Source organism: Narcine bancroftii, unplaced genomic scaffold, assembly GCF_036971445.1.
Source record: "Narcine bancroftii isolate sNarBan1 unplaced genomic scaffold, sNarBan1.hap1 Scaffold_108, whole genome shotgun sequence".
NCBI lineage: Eukaryota > Metazoa > Chordata > Chondrichthyes > Torpediniformes > Narcinidae > Narcine > Narcine bancroftii.
The window spans coordinates 724,986-742,305 of record NW_027211829.1 but is presented as its reverse complement, the minus strand read 5'-3'; the positions used below and the strand labels follow the sequence as shown (position 1 = coordinate 742,305).

Genomic DNA, 17,320 nt, shown 5'->3' with positions numbered 1-17,320 from the left:
GTTTAAATGTTTATCACTTTATTTCTGTTTGTTATGATATAATGGTTAGACATTATCAATTTATTTTTATAATTTGTATTTTATCTGAATATTCCTTTTTATGTATTACCATTGATTAATGGCTTCTGTTTGTTTCCTGTTTCTGTAAAGGCCACTGAAAATATTTTAAAAGAGAGCCTCATGCCTTTGAAGCAATGGGCCTCCTGCCGGGTACCGGATATGAAAGGGGCCACCAGCCGGATGTGGATTGGGCCTCCTGCCAGATGCCGGATGTGGTATAGTCCTCCTGCCGGATGTGGAATGGGCCTCCATCCGGATGCCGGATGTGAAATGGGCCTCCTGCCGGATGTGGAACGGGACTCCTGCCGGATGCTGGATGTGGAATAGTCCTCCTGCCGGATGTGGAAAGAGCCTCAATCCGGATGCCGGATGTGCAGTGTGCCTCCTGCTGGGAAGGTAATTGTTTACATATTTTTTGGTCTCATGCACCTATTTCCACTTTTTGTGAAGATACCTTTCATATCTGCTCAGGTTCAGAATCAGGATTTATTGTCAAGAACATGTCCTAATATTTGGTGATTTGGGGCAGCAGGATGGAGAAAACATTCATCTTATAACCATCGTTCAGAACTAGACTTAAAAATAAAGTTAACAGTGCACAAAAAAGCAAGGCTGTGTCTTTGGCTCATTGATTATACAGGATCTGGTGGCATCAGGGAAGAAACTGACATTGTGGCATTGACCTCTATTCCTCAGGCTCCAGTACCTTATCCAATGATAGTAGAGTGAGGAAGTTATGGTCTGGGTGGTGGAGGTTTTACATGATAGAGACTTTTATTTTAAGACAGCATGTCATGTATAGGTTCTAACTGGAGTGAGTTCTGGTGCCTGTGATGTTACAGGGAGAGTTAAACACCCTCTCGAAATTATCATTTTCCTGAGAGATGGCACCTCCAGACCAGGCAGTGATGCAACCTACCAGAATGATCTGCATAGTACACCTGTGGAGGTTAAGGTGTGTCTTCATTGCGATAATGAATCTCCTCAGGTACATCTCACAGTATAGCCAATGGTGAGGCTTTTTTGTGAAAGCATCACCATGGAGGCTCCATGACAGATCCTCAGAGTTTTAATGCTTAGGAATTTGACGTTCGCGAACATCTGCACTCCTGACACCTCCATGAAGACTGGGTCGTGTTCTTTTGACTTCCTGCTGAATCCAAAATCTTATCCATTGTTTTGTTGACATTGAGTGAATGGTTTGATTTGTTAGCATTCAACCAGCTGATCTATGTCCTTCCTTCTTCGCGACATCATTGCCATTTATTGTTTGCTGACCATTCTGGTGACATCAGCCAACATGTCGATAGCAATGGAATTATTGCTCACCACACACAGTCATGGGTTTGCAGAGAGTAGAGCAGGGGGCTAAGCACACATCCTTGGACTGCGCCTGTGTTGATGATCAGTGGGGAAGAGACCTTGTTTCCAATTCGTCCTGACTGTGGTCTTCCAATGAGAATGTCAAAGATCCAATTGCAGAGTGAGGTACAGAGGGATAAAGTTAGTTGCCTTTTGACCAGCACTGAGGGAACAATGGTATTGAAGGACGTCCAGAAGTTGATAACTAATCTAATATTGCTCCTTTTGAATCAACAGAGACTACCTAAATGAAGTGAACTATGAATTAACCACATGCAGTCTCTTTTGCCTCCCTTGTTGCTCGACGTTTAATATTGATGAGTTGGAAAGATGCTGTTGCCCGTAAAAACACTCAATTACTCTGCGATATGGTGGCAGGCCTAACTTTGAATAATCAGATGTTCTTCCACAAATTCATATTTAAACATTCTATGTCCATGGGCACTTTAATTCAAAGTTTTTGTAACATTTAATCACTTGGACCTTGCTTTATATGTTTGTGTTTTTTAATGGTAGTGAAATTTTATGTACTCACTAAAGAACTTCAGAAGGGAAGGGGAAGGAATTTTGAGTATAGTATACTCCTTAAATCATGTTCTATTACACATATGTTTTAATTGTTTAAATGTTTATCACTTTATTTCTGTTTGTTATGATATAATGGTTAGACATTATCAATTTATTTTTATAATTTGTATTTTATCTGAATATTCCTTTTTATGTATTACCATTGATTAATGGCTTCTGTTTGTTTCCTGTTTCTGTAAAGGCCACTGAAAATATTTTAAAAGAGAGCCTCATGCCTTTGAAGCAATGGGCCTCCTGCCGGGTACCGGATATGAAAGGGGCCACCAGCCGGATGTGGATTGGGCCTCCTGCCAGATGCCGGATGTGGTATAGTCCTCCTGCCGGATGTGGAATGGGCCTCCATCCGGATGCCGGATGTGAAATGGGCCTCCTGCCGGATGTGGAACGGGACTCCTGCCGGATGCTGGATGTGGAATAGTCCTCCTGCCGGATGTGGAAAGAGCCTCAATCCGGATGCCGGATGTGCAGTGTGCCTCCTGCTGGGAAGGTAATTATTTACATATTTTTTGGTCTCATGCACCTATTTCCACTTTTTGTGAAGATACCTTTCATATCTTGTCAGGTTCAGAATCAGAATTTATTGTCAAGAACATGTCCTAATATTTGGTGATTTGAGGCAGCAGGATGGAGAAAACATTAATCTTATAACCATCGTTCAGAACTAGACTTAAAAATATAGTTAACAGTGCACAAAAAAGCAAGGCTGTGTCTTTGGCTCATTGATTATACAGGAACTGGTGGCATCAGGGAAGAAACTGTCATTGTGGCATTCACCTCTATTCCTCAGGCTCCAGTACCTTATCCAATGATAGTAGAGTGAGGAAGTTATTGTCTGGTGTGGTGGAGGTTTTACATGATAGAGACTTTTATTTTAAGACAGCATGTCATGTATAGGTTCTAACTGGAGTGAATTCTGGTGCCTGTGATGTTACAGGGAGAGTTAAACACCCTCTCGAAATTATCATTTTCCTGAGACATGGCACCTCCAGACCAGGCAGTGATGCATCCTACCAGAATGATCTGCATAGTACACCTGTGGAGGTTAAGGTGTGTCTTCATTGCGATAATGAATCTCCTCAGGTACATCTCACAGTATAGCCAATGGTGAGGCTTTTTTGTGAAAGCATCACCATGGAGCCTCCATGACAGATCCTCAGAGTTTTAATGCTTAGGAATTTGACGTTCGCGAACATCTGCACTCCTGACACCTCCATGAAGACTGGGTCGTGTTCTTTTGACTTCCTGCTGAATCCAAAATCTTATCCATTGTATTGTTGACATTGAGTGAATGGTTTGATTTGTTAGCATTCAACCAGCTGATCTATGTCCTTCCTTCTTCGCTTCATCATTGCCATTTATTGTTTGTTGACCATTCTGGTGTCATCAGCCAACATGTCGATAGCAATGGAATTATGGCTCACCACACACAGTCATGGGTTTGCAGAGAGTAGTGCAGGGGGCTAAGGACACATCCTTGGACTGCGCCTGTGTTGATGATCAGTGGGGAAGAGACCTTGTTTCCAATTCGTCCTGACTGTGGTCTTCCAATGAGAATGTCAAAGATCCAATTGCAGAGTGAGGTGCAGAGGGATAAAGTTAGTTGCTTTTTGACCAGCACTGAGGGAACAATGGTATTGAAGGACGTCCTGAAGTTGATAACTAATCTAATATTGCTCCTTTTGAATCAACAGAGACTACCTGAATGAATTGAACTATGAATTAACCACATGCAGTCTCTTTGGCCTCCCTTGTTGCTCGACGTTTAATATTGATGAGTTGAAAAGATGCTTTTGCCCGTAAAAACACTCAATTACTCTGTGATATGGTGGCAGGCCTAACTTTGAATAATCAGATGTTCTTCCACAGATTCACATTTAAACATTCTATGTCCATGGGCACTTTAATTCAAAGTTTTTGTAACATTTAATCACTGGGACCTTGCTTTATATGTTTGTGTTTTTTAATGGTAGTGAAATTTTATGTACTCACTAAAGAACTTCAGAAGGGAAGGGGAAGGAATTTTGAGTATAGTATACTCCTTAAATCATGTTCTATTAGACATATGTTTTAATTGTTTAAATGTTTATCACTTTATTTCTGTTTGTTATGATATAATGGTTAGACATGATCAATTTATTTTTATAATTTGTATTTTATCTGAATATTCCTTTTTATGTATTACCATTGATTAATGGCTTCTGTTTGTTTCCTGTTTCTGTAAAGGCCACTGAAAATATTTTAAAAGAGAGCCTCATGCCTTTGAAGCAATGGGCCTCCTGCCGGGTACCGGATATGAAAGGGGCCACCAGCCGGATGTGGATTGGGCCTCCTGCCAGATGCCGGATGTGGTATAGTCCTCCTGCCGGATGTGGAATGGGCCTCCATCCGGATGCCGGATGTGAAATGGGCCTCCTGCCGGATGTGGAACGGGACTCCTGCCGGATGCTGGATGTGGAATAGTCCTCCTGCCGGATGTGGAAAGAGCCTCAATCCGGATGCCGGATGTGCAGTGTGCCTCCTGCTGGGAAGGTAATTATTTACATATTTTTTGTTCTCATGCACCTATTTCCACTTTTTGTGAAGATACCTTTCATATCTTGTCAGGTTCAAAATCAGGATTTATTGTCAAGAACATGTCCTAATATTTGGTGATTTGGGGCAGCAGGATGGAGAAAACATTCATCTTATAACCATCGTTCAGAACTAGACTTAAAAATAAAGTTAACAGTGCACAAAAAAGCAAGGCTGTGTCTTTGGCTCATTGATTATACAGGATCTGGTGGCATCAGGGAAGAAACTGACATTGTGGCATTGACCTCTATTCCTCAGGCTCCAGTACCTTATCCAATGATAGTAGAGTGAGGAAGTTATGGTCTGGTGTGGTGGAGGTTTTACATGATAGAGACTTTTATTTTAAGACAGCATGTCATGTATAGGTTCTAACTGGAGTGAATTCTGGTGCCTGTGATGTTACAGGGACAGTTAAACACCCTCTCGAAATTATCATTTTCCTGAGAGATGGCACCTCCAGACCAGGCAGTGATGCAACCTACCAGAATGATCTGCATAATACACCTGTGGAGGTTAATGTGTGTCTTCATTGCGATAATGAATCTCCTCAGGTACATCTCACAGTATAGCCAATGGTGAGGCTTTTTTGTGAAAGCATCACCATGGAGGCTCCATGACAGATCCTCAGAGTTTTAATGCTTAGGAATTTGACGTTCGCGAACATCTGCACTCCTGACACCTCCATGAAGACTGGGTCGTGTTCTTTTGACTTCCTGCTGAATCCAAAATCTTATCCATTGTTTTGTTGACATTGAGTGAATGGTTTGATTTGTTAGCATTCAACCAGCTGATCTATGTCCTTCCTTCTTCGCTACATCATTGCCATTTATTGTTTGCTGACCATTCTGGTGTCATCAGCCAACATGTCGATAGCAATGGAATTATGGCTCACCACACACAGTCATGGGTTTGCAGAGAGTAGAGCAGGGGGCTAAGCACACATCCTTGGACTGCGCCTGTGTTGATGATCAGTGGGGAAGAGACCTTGTTTCCAATTCGTCCTGACTGTGGTCTTCCAATGAGAATGTCAAAGATCCAATTGCAGAGTGAGGTACAGAGGGATAAAGTTAGTTGCTTTTTGACCAGCACTGAGGGAACAATGGTATTGAAGGACGTCCTGAAGTTGATAACTAATCTAATATTGCTCCTTTTGAATCAACAGAGACTACCTAAATGAATTGAACTATGAATTAACCACATGCAGTCTCTTTTGCCTCCCTTGTTGCTCGACGTTTAATATTGATGAGTTGGAAAGATGCTGTTGCCCGTAAAAACACTCAATTACTCTGCGATATGGTGGCAGGCCTAACTTTGAATAATCAGATGTTCTTCCACAAATTCATATTTAAACATTCTATGTCCATGGGCACTTTAATTCAAAGTTTTTGTAACATTTAATCACTTGGACCTTGCTTTATATGTTTGTGTTTTTTAATGGTAGTGAAATTTTATGTACTCACTAAAGAACTTCAGAAGGGAAGGGGAAGGAATTTTGAGTATAGTATACTCCTTAAATCATGTTCTATTAGACATATGTTTTAATTGTATAAATGTTTATCACTTTATTTCTGTTTGTTATGATATAATGGTTAGACATTATCAATTTATTTTTATAATTTGTATTTTATCTGAATATTCCTTTTTATGTATTACCATTGATTAATGGCTTCTGTTTGTTTCCTGTTTCTGTAAAGGCCACTGAAAATATTTTAAAAGAGAGCCTCATGCCTTTGAAGCAATGGGCCTCCTGCCGGGTACCGGATATGAAAGGGGCCACCAGCCGGATGTGGATTGGGCCTCCTGCCAGATGCCGGATGTGGTATAGTCCTCCTGCCGGATGTGGAATGGGCCTCCATCCGGATGCCGGATGTGAAATGGGCCTCCTGCCGGATGTGGAATGGGACTCCTGCCGGATGCTGGATGTGGAATAGTCCTCCTGCCGGATGTGGAAAGAGCCTCAATCCGGATGCCGGATGTGCAGTGTGCCTCCTGCTGGGAAGGTAATTATTTACTTATTTTTTGTTCTCATGCACCTATTTCCACTTTTTGTGAAGATACCTTTCATATCTTGTCAGGTTCAGAATCAGGATTTATTGTCAAGAACATGTCCTAATATTTGGTGATTTGGGGCAGCAGGATGGAGAAAACATTCATCTTATAACCATCGTTCAGAACTAGACTTAAAAATAAAGTTAACAGTGCACAAAAAAGCAAGGCTGTGTCTTTGGCTCATTGATTATACAGGATCTGGTGGCATCAGGGAAGAAACTGACATTGTGGCATTGACCTCTATTCCTCAGGCTCCAGTACCTTATCCAATGATAGTAGAGTGAGGAAGTTATGGTCTGGTGTGGTGGAGGTTTTACATGATAGAGACTTTTATTTTAAGACAGCATGTCATGTATAGGTTCTAACTGGAGTGAATTCTGGTGCCTGTGATGTTACAGGGAGAGTTAAACACCCTCTCGAAATTATCATTTTCCTGAGAGATGGCACCTCCAGACCAGGCAGTGATGCAACCTACCAGAATGATCTGCATAGTACACCTGTGGAGGTTAAGGTGTGTCTTCATTGCGATAATGAATCTCCTCAGGTACATCTCACAGTATAGCCAATGGTGAGGCTTTTTTGTGAAAGCATCACCATGGAGGCTCTATGACAGATCCTCAGAGTTTTAATGCTTAGGAATTTGACGTTCGCGAACATCTGCACTCCTGACACCTCCATGAAGACTGGGTCGTGTTCTTTTGACTTCGTGCTGAATCCAAAATCTTATCCATTGTTTTATTGACATTGAGTGAATGGTTTGATTTGTTAGCATTCAACCAGCTGATCTATGTCCTTCCTTCTTCGCTTCATCATTGCCATTTATTGTTTGCTGACCATTCTGGTGTCATCAGCCAACATGTCGATAGCAATGGAATTATGGCTTACCACACACAGTCATGGGTTTGCAGAGAGTAGAGCAGGGGGCTAAGCACACATCCTTGGACTGCGCCTGTGTTGATGATCAGTGGGGAAGAGACCTTGTTTCCAATTCGTCTTGACTGTGGTCTTCCAATGAGAATGTCAAAGATCCAATTGCAGAGTGAGGTACAGAGGGATAAAGTTAGTTGCTTTTTGACCAGCACTGAGGGAACAATGGTATTGAAGGACGTCCTGAAGTTGATAACTAATCTAATATTGCTCCCTTTGAATCAACAGAGACTACCTAAATGAATTGAACTATGAATTAACCACATGCAGTCTCTTTTGCCTCCCTTGTTGCTCGACGTGTAATATTGATGAGTTGGAAAGATGCTGTTGCCCGTAAAAACACACATTTACTCTGTGATATGGTGGCAGGCCTAACTTTGAATTAATGAGATATTCTTCCACAGATTCACATTTAAACATTCTATGTCCATGGGCACTTTAATTCAAAGTTTTTGTAACATTTAATCACTTGGACCTTGCTTTATATGTTTGTGTTTTTTAATGGTAGTGAAATTTTATGTACTCACTGAAGAACTTCAGAAGGGAAGGGGAAGGAATTTTGAGTATAGTATACTCCTTAAATCATGTTCTATTAGACATATGTTTTAATTGTTTAAATGTTTATCACTTTATTTCTGTTTGTTATGATATAATGGTTAGACATGATCAATTTATTTTTATAATTTGTATTTTATCTGAATATTCCTTTTTATGTATTACCATTGATTAATGGCTTCTGTTTGTTTCCTGTTTCTGTAAAGGCCACTGAAATATTTTAAAAGAGAGCCTCATGCCTTTAAAGCAATGGGCTTCCTGCCGGGTACCGGATATGAAAGGGGCCACCAGCCGGATGTGGATTGGGCCTCCTGCCAGATGCCGGATGTGGTATAGTCCTCCTGCCGGATGTGGAATGGGCCTCCATCCGGATGCCGGATGTGAAATGGGCCTCCTGCCGGATGTGGAACGGGACTCCTGCCGGATGCTGGATGTGGAATAGTCCTCCTGCCGGATGTGGAAAGAGCCTCAATCCGGATGCCGGATGTGCAGTGTGCCTCCTGCTGGGAAGGTAATTATTTACATATTTTTTGGTCTCATGCACCTATTTCCACTTTTTGTGAAGATACCTTTCATATCTTGTCAGGTTCAGAATCAGAATTTATTGTCAAGAACATGTCCTAATATTTGGTGATTTGAGGCAGCAGGATGGAGAAAACATTAATCTTATAACCATCGTTCAGAACTAGACTTAAAAATATAGTTAACAGTGCACAAAAAAGCAAGGCTGTGTCTTTGGCTCATTGATTATACAGGAACTGGTGGCATCAGGGAAGAAACTGTCATTGTGGCATTCACCTCTATTCCTCAGGCTCCAGTACCTTATCCAATGATAGTAGAGTGAGGAAGTTATTGTCTGGTGTGGTGGAGGTTTTACATGATACAGACTTTTATTTTAAGACAGCATGTCATGTATAGGTTCTAACTGGAGTGAATTCTGGTGCCTGTGATGTTACAGGGAGAGTTAAACACCCTCTCGAAATTATCATTTTCCTGAGACATGGCACCTCCAGACCAGGCAGTGATGCATCCTACCAGAATGATCTGCATAGTACACCTGTGGAGGTTAAGGTGTGTCTTCATTGCGATAATGAATCTCCTCAGGTACATCTCACAGTATAGCCAATGGTGAGGCTTTTTTGTGAAAGCATCACCATGGAGCCTCCATGACAGATCCTCAGAGTTTTAATGCTTAGGAATTTGACGTTCGCGAACATCTGCACTCCTGACACCTCCATGAAGACTGGGTCGTGTTCTTTTGACTTCCTGCTGAATCCAAAATCTTATCCATTGTATTGTTGACATTGAGTGAATGGTTTGATTTGTTAGCATTCAACCAGCTGATCTATGTCCTTCCTTCTTCGCTTCATCATTGCCATTTATTGTTTGTTGACCATTCTGGTGTCATCAGCCAACATGTCGATAGCAATGGAATTATGGCTCACCACACACAGTCATGGGTTTGCAGAGAGTAGAGCAGGGGGCTAAGCACACATCCTTGGACTGCGCCTGTGTTGATGATCAGTGGGGAAGAGACCTTGTTTCCAATTCGTCCTGACAGTGGTCTTCCAATGAGAATGTCAAAGATCCAATTGTAGAGTGAGTTACAGAGGGATAAAGTTAGTTGATTTTTGACCAGCACTGAGGGAACAATGGTATTGAAGGACGTCCTGAAGTTGATAACTAATCTAATATTGCTCCTTTTGAATCAACAGAGACTACCTAAATGAATTGAACTATGAATTAACCACATGCAGTCTCTTTTATCTCCCTTGTTGCTCGACGTTTAATATTGATGAGTTGGAAAGATGCTGTTGCCCGTAAAAACACTCAATTACTCTGTGATATGGTGGCAGGCCTAACTTTGAATAATCAGATGTTCTTCCACAGATTCACATTTAAACATTCTATGTCCATGGGCACTTTAATTCAAAGTTTTTGTAACATTTAATCACTTGGACCTTGCTTTATATGTTTGTGTTTTTTAATGGTAGTGAAATTTTATGTACTCACTAAAGAACTTCAGAAGGGAAGGGGAAGGAATTTTGAGAAAAGTATACTCCTTAAATCATGTTCTATTAGACATATGTTTTAATTGTTTAAATGTTTATCACTTTATTTCTGTTTGTTATGATATAATGGTTAGACATTATCAATTTATTTTTATAATTTGTATTTTATCTGAATATTCCTTTTTATGTATTACCATTGATTAATGGCTTCTGTTTGTTTCCTGTTTCTGTAAAGGCCACTGAAAATATTTTAAAAGAGAGCCTCATGCCTTTGAAGCAATGGGCCTCCTGCCGGGTACCGGATATGAAAGGGGCCACCAGCCGGATGTGGATTGGGCCTCCTGCCAGATGCCGGATGTGGTATAGTCCTCCTGCCGGATGTGGAAAGAGCCTCAATCCGGATGCCGGATGTGCAGTGTGCCTCCTGCTGGGAAGGTAATTATTTACATATTTTTTGTTCTCATGCACCTATTTCCACTTTTTGTGAAGATACCTTTCATATCTTGTCAGGTTCAGAATCAGGATTTATTGTCAAGAACATGTCCTAATATTTGGTGATTTGGGGCAGCAGGATGGAGAAAACATTCATCTTATAACCATCGTTCAGAACTAGACTTAAAAATAAAGTTAACAGTGCACAAAAAAGCAAGGCTGTGTCTTTGGCTCATTGATTATACAGGATCTGGTGGCATCAGGGAAGAAACTGACATTGTGGCATTGACCTCTATTCCTCAGGCTCCAGTACCTTATCCAATGATAGTAGAGTGAGGAAGTTATGGTCTGGGTGGTGGAGGTTTTACATGATAGAGACTTTTATTTTAAGACAGCATGTCATGTATAGATTCTGACTGGAGTGAATTCTGGTGCCTGTGATGTTACAGGGAGAGTTAAACACCCTCTCGAAATTATCATTTTCCTGAGAGATGGCACCTCCAGACCAGGCAGTGATGCAACCTACCAGAATGATCTGCATAGTACACCTGTGGAGGTTAAGGTGTGTCTTCATTGCGATAATGAATCTCCTCAGGTACATCTCACAGTATAGCCAATGGTGAGGCTTTTTTGTGAAAGCATCACCATGGAGGCTCTATGACAGATCCTCAGAGTTTTAATGCTTAGGAATTTGACGTTCGCGAACATCTGACGACTCCTTAGTTAATTTGGTGTTGGTTCTGGTATGTGTGAGTTGGTCATGACCCCAGTAGTATCTTCCTCCTGGTTGATGTGGAATTCTCCAAATGCCAGATGCCGGATGTGGAATGTTTCTGCTACGAGATGCCGGATGTGGAATGGTCGGCCTGCCAGATGCCAGATGTGGAATAGTCCACCTTTCAATGCCGGATGTGGAATGTTCCTGATGCTAGATGCCAGATGTGGAATTGCTTTTCTGCCAGATGTGGGATGGTCCGCCTGCCAGATGTGGAATTGTCCGCCTACCAGTTGCCAGATGTGCGATGGTCTGCCTTCGAGATATGGAATGGTCTGCTTGCCAGATGTGGAATGGACCACCTGCCAGGTGCCAGGTGTGGATAGTCCACCTCCCAGATGCCAGATGAGGAATGGACCGCCAGCCAGGTGCCTGTTGTGGGATGGTCTGTCTTGCAGGTGCCGGATTTGGACTGGGCCTCCTGACGGATGTCAGCTGTGTAATAGTCCTTCTGGTTGTAGAAAGGGCCTGCTAAAGGAAAAGATACTTTGGGGAATCTCCGATGTTCTTCTACCTTGATCACATTTAAACTTTCTCTGTTTATGAGCTACTTTTATTCAATATTTTCCTAATTTATGTGATCACTAGAAACTTGCTTTATTATTTTGTGTTTTACTTTAATGGTAGTGAAATGATTTGTACTTACCTGAGAAGTTCAGAAGGGGAGAGGATAGAATTTGTCGTATTATATAATTTTGTGACTTTTTACAATTCGCCATATGTTATAATTGTTGAAGTTTTTATGACTTTGTTGTCATTTGACTGTTATGATATAGTGTTCATATAATAGTTTGATTCCTCTTCTCTAACACTTTCATCTTTCTGTTTCCAGGTGCTCAATCATTTATCCGACATCCTGTGGAACAGACACTACCAGAATTTGGAATATTTTGGAACGTAGAATAATATCAGTAGTATTTATAAGTACATTTAAGCTGTTTTCAATTGAGCAAAAACAAAGGCACATCCCAACCAGAAAGACCTCTGCAGAGAGTGGGATTACGATGGCTGTGGGTCATGGGGTTACGGTGGCTCTGGGTAGTGGGGTTACGGTGGCTCTGGGTAGTGGGGTTACGGTGGCTCTGGGTTGTGGGGTTACGGTGGCTCTGGGTAGTGGGGTTACGGTGGCTCTGGGTAGTGGGGATACGGTGGCTCTGGGTAGTGGGGTTACGGTGGATCTGGGTAGTGGGGTAACGGTGGCTCTGGGAGGTAGGGTTAAGGTGGTTCTGGGTAGTGGGGATACGGTGGCTCTGGGTAGTGGGGTAATGGTGGGTCTGGGTAGTGGGGTTACAGTGGCTCTGGGAGTTAGGGTTACGGTGGCTCTGGGTAGTGGGGTTATGGTGGGTCTGGGTAGTGGGGTTACGATGGCTCTGGGTAGTGGGGTTACGTTGGCTCAGGGTAGTGGGGTTAACGTGGCTCTGGGCAGTGGGTTTACGGAGGCTCTGGGTGGTGGGGTTACGGTGGCTCTGGATGGTGGGGTTACGGTGGCTCTGGGTGGTGGGGTTACGGTGGCTCTGGGTGGTGGGGTTACGGTGGCTCTGGATTGTGGGGTTACGATGGCTCTGGGTCGTGCGGTTTTGGTGGCTGTGTGTCATGGAGTTACGGCGGCTCTGGGTCTTGGGGGTTAAGGCGGCTCTTGGTAGTGGGATTACGGTGGCTCTGGGTAGTAGGGTTATGGTGGCTCTGGGTAGTGGGGTTAGAGCGGTTCTGGGTGGTGGGGTTATGGCAGCTCTAGATGGTGGAGTTAAGACCCCTCTGGGTGGTGGGGTTACGGCAGCTCTGGCTAGTGGGGTTACAGCGGCTCTGGGTCGTGGGGTTACGACGGCTCTGGGTCGTGGGGTTCCGGCGGCTCTGTGTCGTGGAGTTACGGCGGCTCTGGGTCTTTGGTTTACGGCGGCTCTGGGTCTTGGGGTTACGGTGGCTCTGGGTAGTGGGGTTACAGTGACTCTGGGTAGTGGGGTTACGGTGGCTCTGGGTAGTGGGGTTACGGTGGCTCTGGGTAGTGGGGTTACGGTGTCTTTGGGTAGTGGCTCTGGGTAGTGGTGTTACGGTGGCTCTGGGTACTAGGGGTTACAGCGGCTCTTGGTAGTGGGGTTACGTCGGCTCTGGGTGGTGGGGTTACGGCGGCTGTGGGTCGTGGGGTTACGGCGGCTCTTGGTAGTGGGACTACGGTGGCTCTGGGAGTGGGGTTATGGTGGCTCTGGGTAGTGGGGTTACGGCGGCTCTGGGTAGTGCGGTTACGGTGGCTCTGGGTAGTGGGGTTACGGTGGCTCTGGGTAGTGGGGTTACGGTGACTCTGGGTAGTGGGGTTACGGTGGCTCTGGGTAGTGGGGTTACGGTGTCTCTGGGTAGTGGGGTTACGGTGGCTCTGGCAAGTGGGGTTACGGTGGCTCTGGTTAGTGTAGTTACGGTGGCTCTGGGTACTGGGGGTTACAGCGGCTCTTGGTAGTGGGGTTTCGTCGGCTCTGGGTGGTGGGGTTAGGGTGGCTCTGGGTGGTGGGGTTAGGGTGGCTCTGGGTGGTGGGGTTAGGGTGGCTCTGGGTGGTGGGGTTAGGGTGGCTCTGGGTGGTGGGGTTACGGTGGCTCTGGGTAGTGGGTTTATGGTGGCTCTGGGTAGTGGGGTTACGGTGGCTCTGGGTGGTGGGATTAGGGTGGCACTGGGTGGTGGGGTTAGGGTGGCTCTGGGTGGTGGGGTTAGGGTGGCTCTGGGTAGTGGGGTTACGGTGGCTCTGGGTAGTGGGGTTACGGTGGCTCTGGGTAGTGGGGTTATGGTGGCTCTGGGAAGTGGGGTTACGGTGGCTCAGGGTGATGGGGTTAGGGTGGCTCTGTGTGGTGGGGTTACGGTGGCTCTGGGTGGTGGGGTTACGGTGGCTCTGGGTGGTGGGGTTACGGTGGCTCTGGGTAGTGGGGATACGGTGGCTCTGGGCAGTGGGGTTATGGTGGCTCTGGGTAGTGGGGTTACGGTGGCTCTGGGTGGTGGGGTTAGGGTGGCTCTGGGTGGTGGTGTTAGGGTGGCTCTGGGTGGTGTGGTTATGGTGGCTCTGGGTGGTGGGGTTACGGTGGCTCTGGGTGGTGGGGTTACGGTGGCTCAGGATGGTGGGGTTACGGTGGCTCCGGGCAGTGGGGTTCCGGTGGCTCAGGGTGATGGGGTTAGGGTGGCTCTGTGTGGTGGGGTTACGGTGGCTCTGGGTGGTGGGTTTACGGTGGCTCTGGGTGGTGGGGTTACGGTGGCTCTGGATGGTGGGGTTACGGAGGCTCTGTGTAGTGGCTCTGGGTGGTGGGGTTACGGTGGCTCAGGGTAGTGGAGTTACGGTGGCTCTGGGTAGTGAGGTTACGGTGGCTCTGGGTAGTGGGGTTACGGTGGCTCTAGGTGGTGGGGTTACGGTGGCTCTGGGTGGTGGGGTTACGGTGGCTCTGGGTAGTGGCGTTACTGTGGCTCTGGGTAGTGGGGTTACGGTGGCTCTGGGTAGTGGGGTTACGGTGGCTCTGGGTAGTGGGGTTACGGTGGCTCTGGGTTGTGGGGTTACGGTGGCTCGGGGTAGTGGGGTTACGGCGGTTCTGGGTTGTGGGGTTATGGCAGCTCTAGATGGTGGAGTTAAGACCCGTCTGGGTGGTGGGGTTACGGCAGCTCTGGCTAGTGGGGTTACAGCGGCTATGGGTCGTGGGGTTACGACGGCTCTGGGTCGTGGGGTTATGACGGCCCTGGGTCTTGGGGTTACGTCGGTTCTGGGTAGTGGGGTTACGTTGACTCTGGGTAGTGGGGTTGCGGTGGCTCTGGGTAGTGGGGTTACGGTGTCTTTGTGTAGTGGGGTTACGGTGGCTCTGGGTAGTGGGGTTAAGGTGGCTCTGGTTAGTGGTGTTACGGTGGCTCTGGTTACTGGGGGTTTCAGCGGCTCTTGGTAGTGGGGTTACGTCGGCTCTGGGTGGTGGGGTTACGGCGGCTGTGGGTCGTGGGGTTACGGCGGCTCTGGGTCGTGGGGTTATGGCAGCTGTGTGTCATGGAGTTACGGCGGCTCTGGGTCTTGGGGGTTAAGGCGGCTCTTGGTAGTGGGATTACGTTGGCTCTGGGTAGTAGGGTTATGGTGGCTCTGGGTAGTGGGGTAACGGCGGTTCTGGATGGTGGGGTTATGGCAGCTCTAGATGGTGGAGTTAAGACCCCTCTGGGTGGTGGGGTTACGGCAGCTCTGGCTAGTGGGGTTACAGCGGCTCTGGGTCGTGGGGTTACGACGGCTATGGGTCGTTGTGACCGGCGGCTCTGTGTCGTGGAGTTACGGCGGCTCTGGGTCTTGGGTTGACGGCGGCTCTGAGTCTTGGGGTTACGGTGGCTCTGGGTAGTGGGGTTACAGTGACTCTGGGTAGTGGGGTTACGGTGGCTCTGGGTAGTGGGGTTACTGTGGCTCTGGGTAGTGGGGTTACGGTGTCTTTGGGTAGTGGCTCTGGGTAGTGGTGTTACGGTGGCTCTGGGTACTGGGTGTTACAGCGGCTCTTGGTAGTGGGGTTACGTCGGCTCTGGGTGGTGGGGTTACGGCGGCTGTGGGTTGTGGGGTTACGGCTGCTCTTGGTAGTGGGATTACGGTGGCTCTGGGAGTGGGGTTATGGTGGCTCTGGGTAGTGGGGTTATGGTGGCTCTGGGTAGTGCGGTTACGGTGGCTCTGGGTAGTGGGGTTACGGTGGCTCTGGGTAGTGGGGTTACGGTGACTCTGGGTAGTGGGGTTACGGTGGCTCTGGGTAGTGGTGTTACGGTGTCTCTGGGTAGTGGGGTTATGGTGTCTCTGGGTAGTGGGGTTACGGTGGCTCTGGGAAGTGGGGTTACGGTGGCTCTGGTTAGTGTGGTTACGGTGGCTCTGGGTACTGGGGGTTACAGCGGCTCTTGGTAGTGGGGTTTCGTCGGCTCTGGGTGGTGGGGTTAGGGTGGCTCTGGGTGGTGGGGTTAGGGTGGCTCTGGGTGGTGGGGTTACGGTGGCTCTGGGTAGTGGGTTTATGGTGGCTCTGGGCAGTGGGGTTATGGTGGCTCTGGGTAGTGGTGTTACGGTGTCTCTGGGTAGTGGGGTTATGGTGTCTCTGGGTAGTGGGGTTACGGTGGCTCTGGGAAGTGGGGTTACGGTGGCTCTGGTTAGTGTGGTTACGGTGGCTCTGGGTACTGGGGGTTACAGCGGCTCTTGGTAGTGGGGTTTCGTCGGCTCTGGGTGGTGGGGTTAGGGTGGCTCTGGGTGGTGGGGTTAGGGTGGCTCTGGGTGGTGGGGTTACGGTGGCTCTGGGTAGTGGGTTTATGGTGGCTCTGGGCAGTGGGGTTATGGTGGCTCTGGGTAGTGGGGTTACGGTGGCTCAGGGTGATGGGGTTAGGGTGGCTCTGTGTGGTGGGGTTACGGTGGCTCTGGGTGGTGGGGTTACGGTGGCTCTGGGTGGTGGGGTGACGGTGGCTCTGGGTAGTGGGGATACGGTGGCTCTGGGTAGTGGGTTTATGGTGGCTCTGGGCAGTGGTGTTATGGTGGCTCTGGGTAGTGGGGTTACGGTGGCTCTGGGTGGTGGGGTTAGGGTGGCTCTGGGTGGTGGGGTTAGGGTGGCTCTGGGTGGTGTGGTTACGGTGGCTCTGGGTGGTGGGGTTACGGTGGCTCTGGGTGGTGGGGTTACGGTGGCTCTGGATGGTGGGGTTACGGTGGCTCTGGGAAGTGGGGTTCCGGTGGCTCAGGGTGATGGGGTTATGGTGGCTCTGGGTGGTGGGGTTATGGTGGCTCTGGGTGGTGGGTTTACGGTGGCTCTGGGTGGTGGGGTTACGGTGGCTCTGGATGGTGGGGTTACGGAGGCTCTGTGTAGTGGCTCTGGGTGGTGGGGTTACGGTGGCTCTAGGTGGTGGGGTAACGGTGGCTCTGGGTGGTGGGGTTAGGGTGGCTCTGGGTGGTGGGGTTAGGGTGGCTCTGGGTGGTGGGGTTGCGGTGGCTCTGGGTGGTGGGGTTACGGTGGCTCTGGATGGTGGGGTTACGGTGGCTCC

The 17,320-nt window shown here is 47.2% G+C and overlaps 1 protein-coding gene and 1 long non-coding RNA gene across 2 annotated transcripts; both read left to right on the top strand.

Annotated features, from left to right (window-relative positions):
- The first annotated feature begins 237 nt into the window (after window positions 1–237).
- On the top strand, window positions 238–4,328 carry LOC138750221 (uncharacterized). Its single transcript, XR_011349175.1, has 3 exons — window positions 238–456; window positions 2,192–2,497; window positions 4,234–4,328. It is a non-coding gene; the product is annotated as an uncharacterized lncRNA (long non-coding RNA).
- Window positions 4,329–6,364: 2,036 nt separating this feature from the next.
- On the top strand, window positions 6,365–15,666 carry LOC138750224 (uncharacterized). The gene is made up of 5 exons (XM_069912349.1): window positions 6,365–6,581; window positions 8,319–8,623; window positions 10,360–10,559; window positions 12,164–12,407; window positions 15,514–15,666. The coding sequence occupies exons 2-5, from the start codon at window positions 8,567–8,569 to the stop codon at window positions 15,664–15,666; spliced, it is 654 nt and encodes a 217-aa protein (XP_069768450.1). The 5' UTR covers window positions 6,365–6,581; window positions 8,319–8,566.
- The last annotated feature ends 1,654 nt before the right edge of the window (window positions 15,667–17,320 follow it).

Excerpts from the sequence above, each read along its gene's own strand:
- LOC138750224 (XM_069912349.1), top strand. The coding sequence starts at position 8,567 with ATGTGGAAAGAGCCTCAATCCGGATGCCGGATGTGCAGTGTGCCTCCT. Across the intron at positions 10,560-12,163 it reads GTGTGCCTCCTGCTGGGAAG|GTGCTCAATCATTTATCCGA; the intron begins GTAATTATTTAC and ends TTCTGTTTCCAG. Across the intron at positions 12,408-15,513 it reads CTCTGGGTAGTGGGGTTACG|CTCTGGCTAGTGGGGTTACA; the intron begins GTGGCTCTGGGT and ends GGGTTACGGCAG.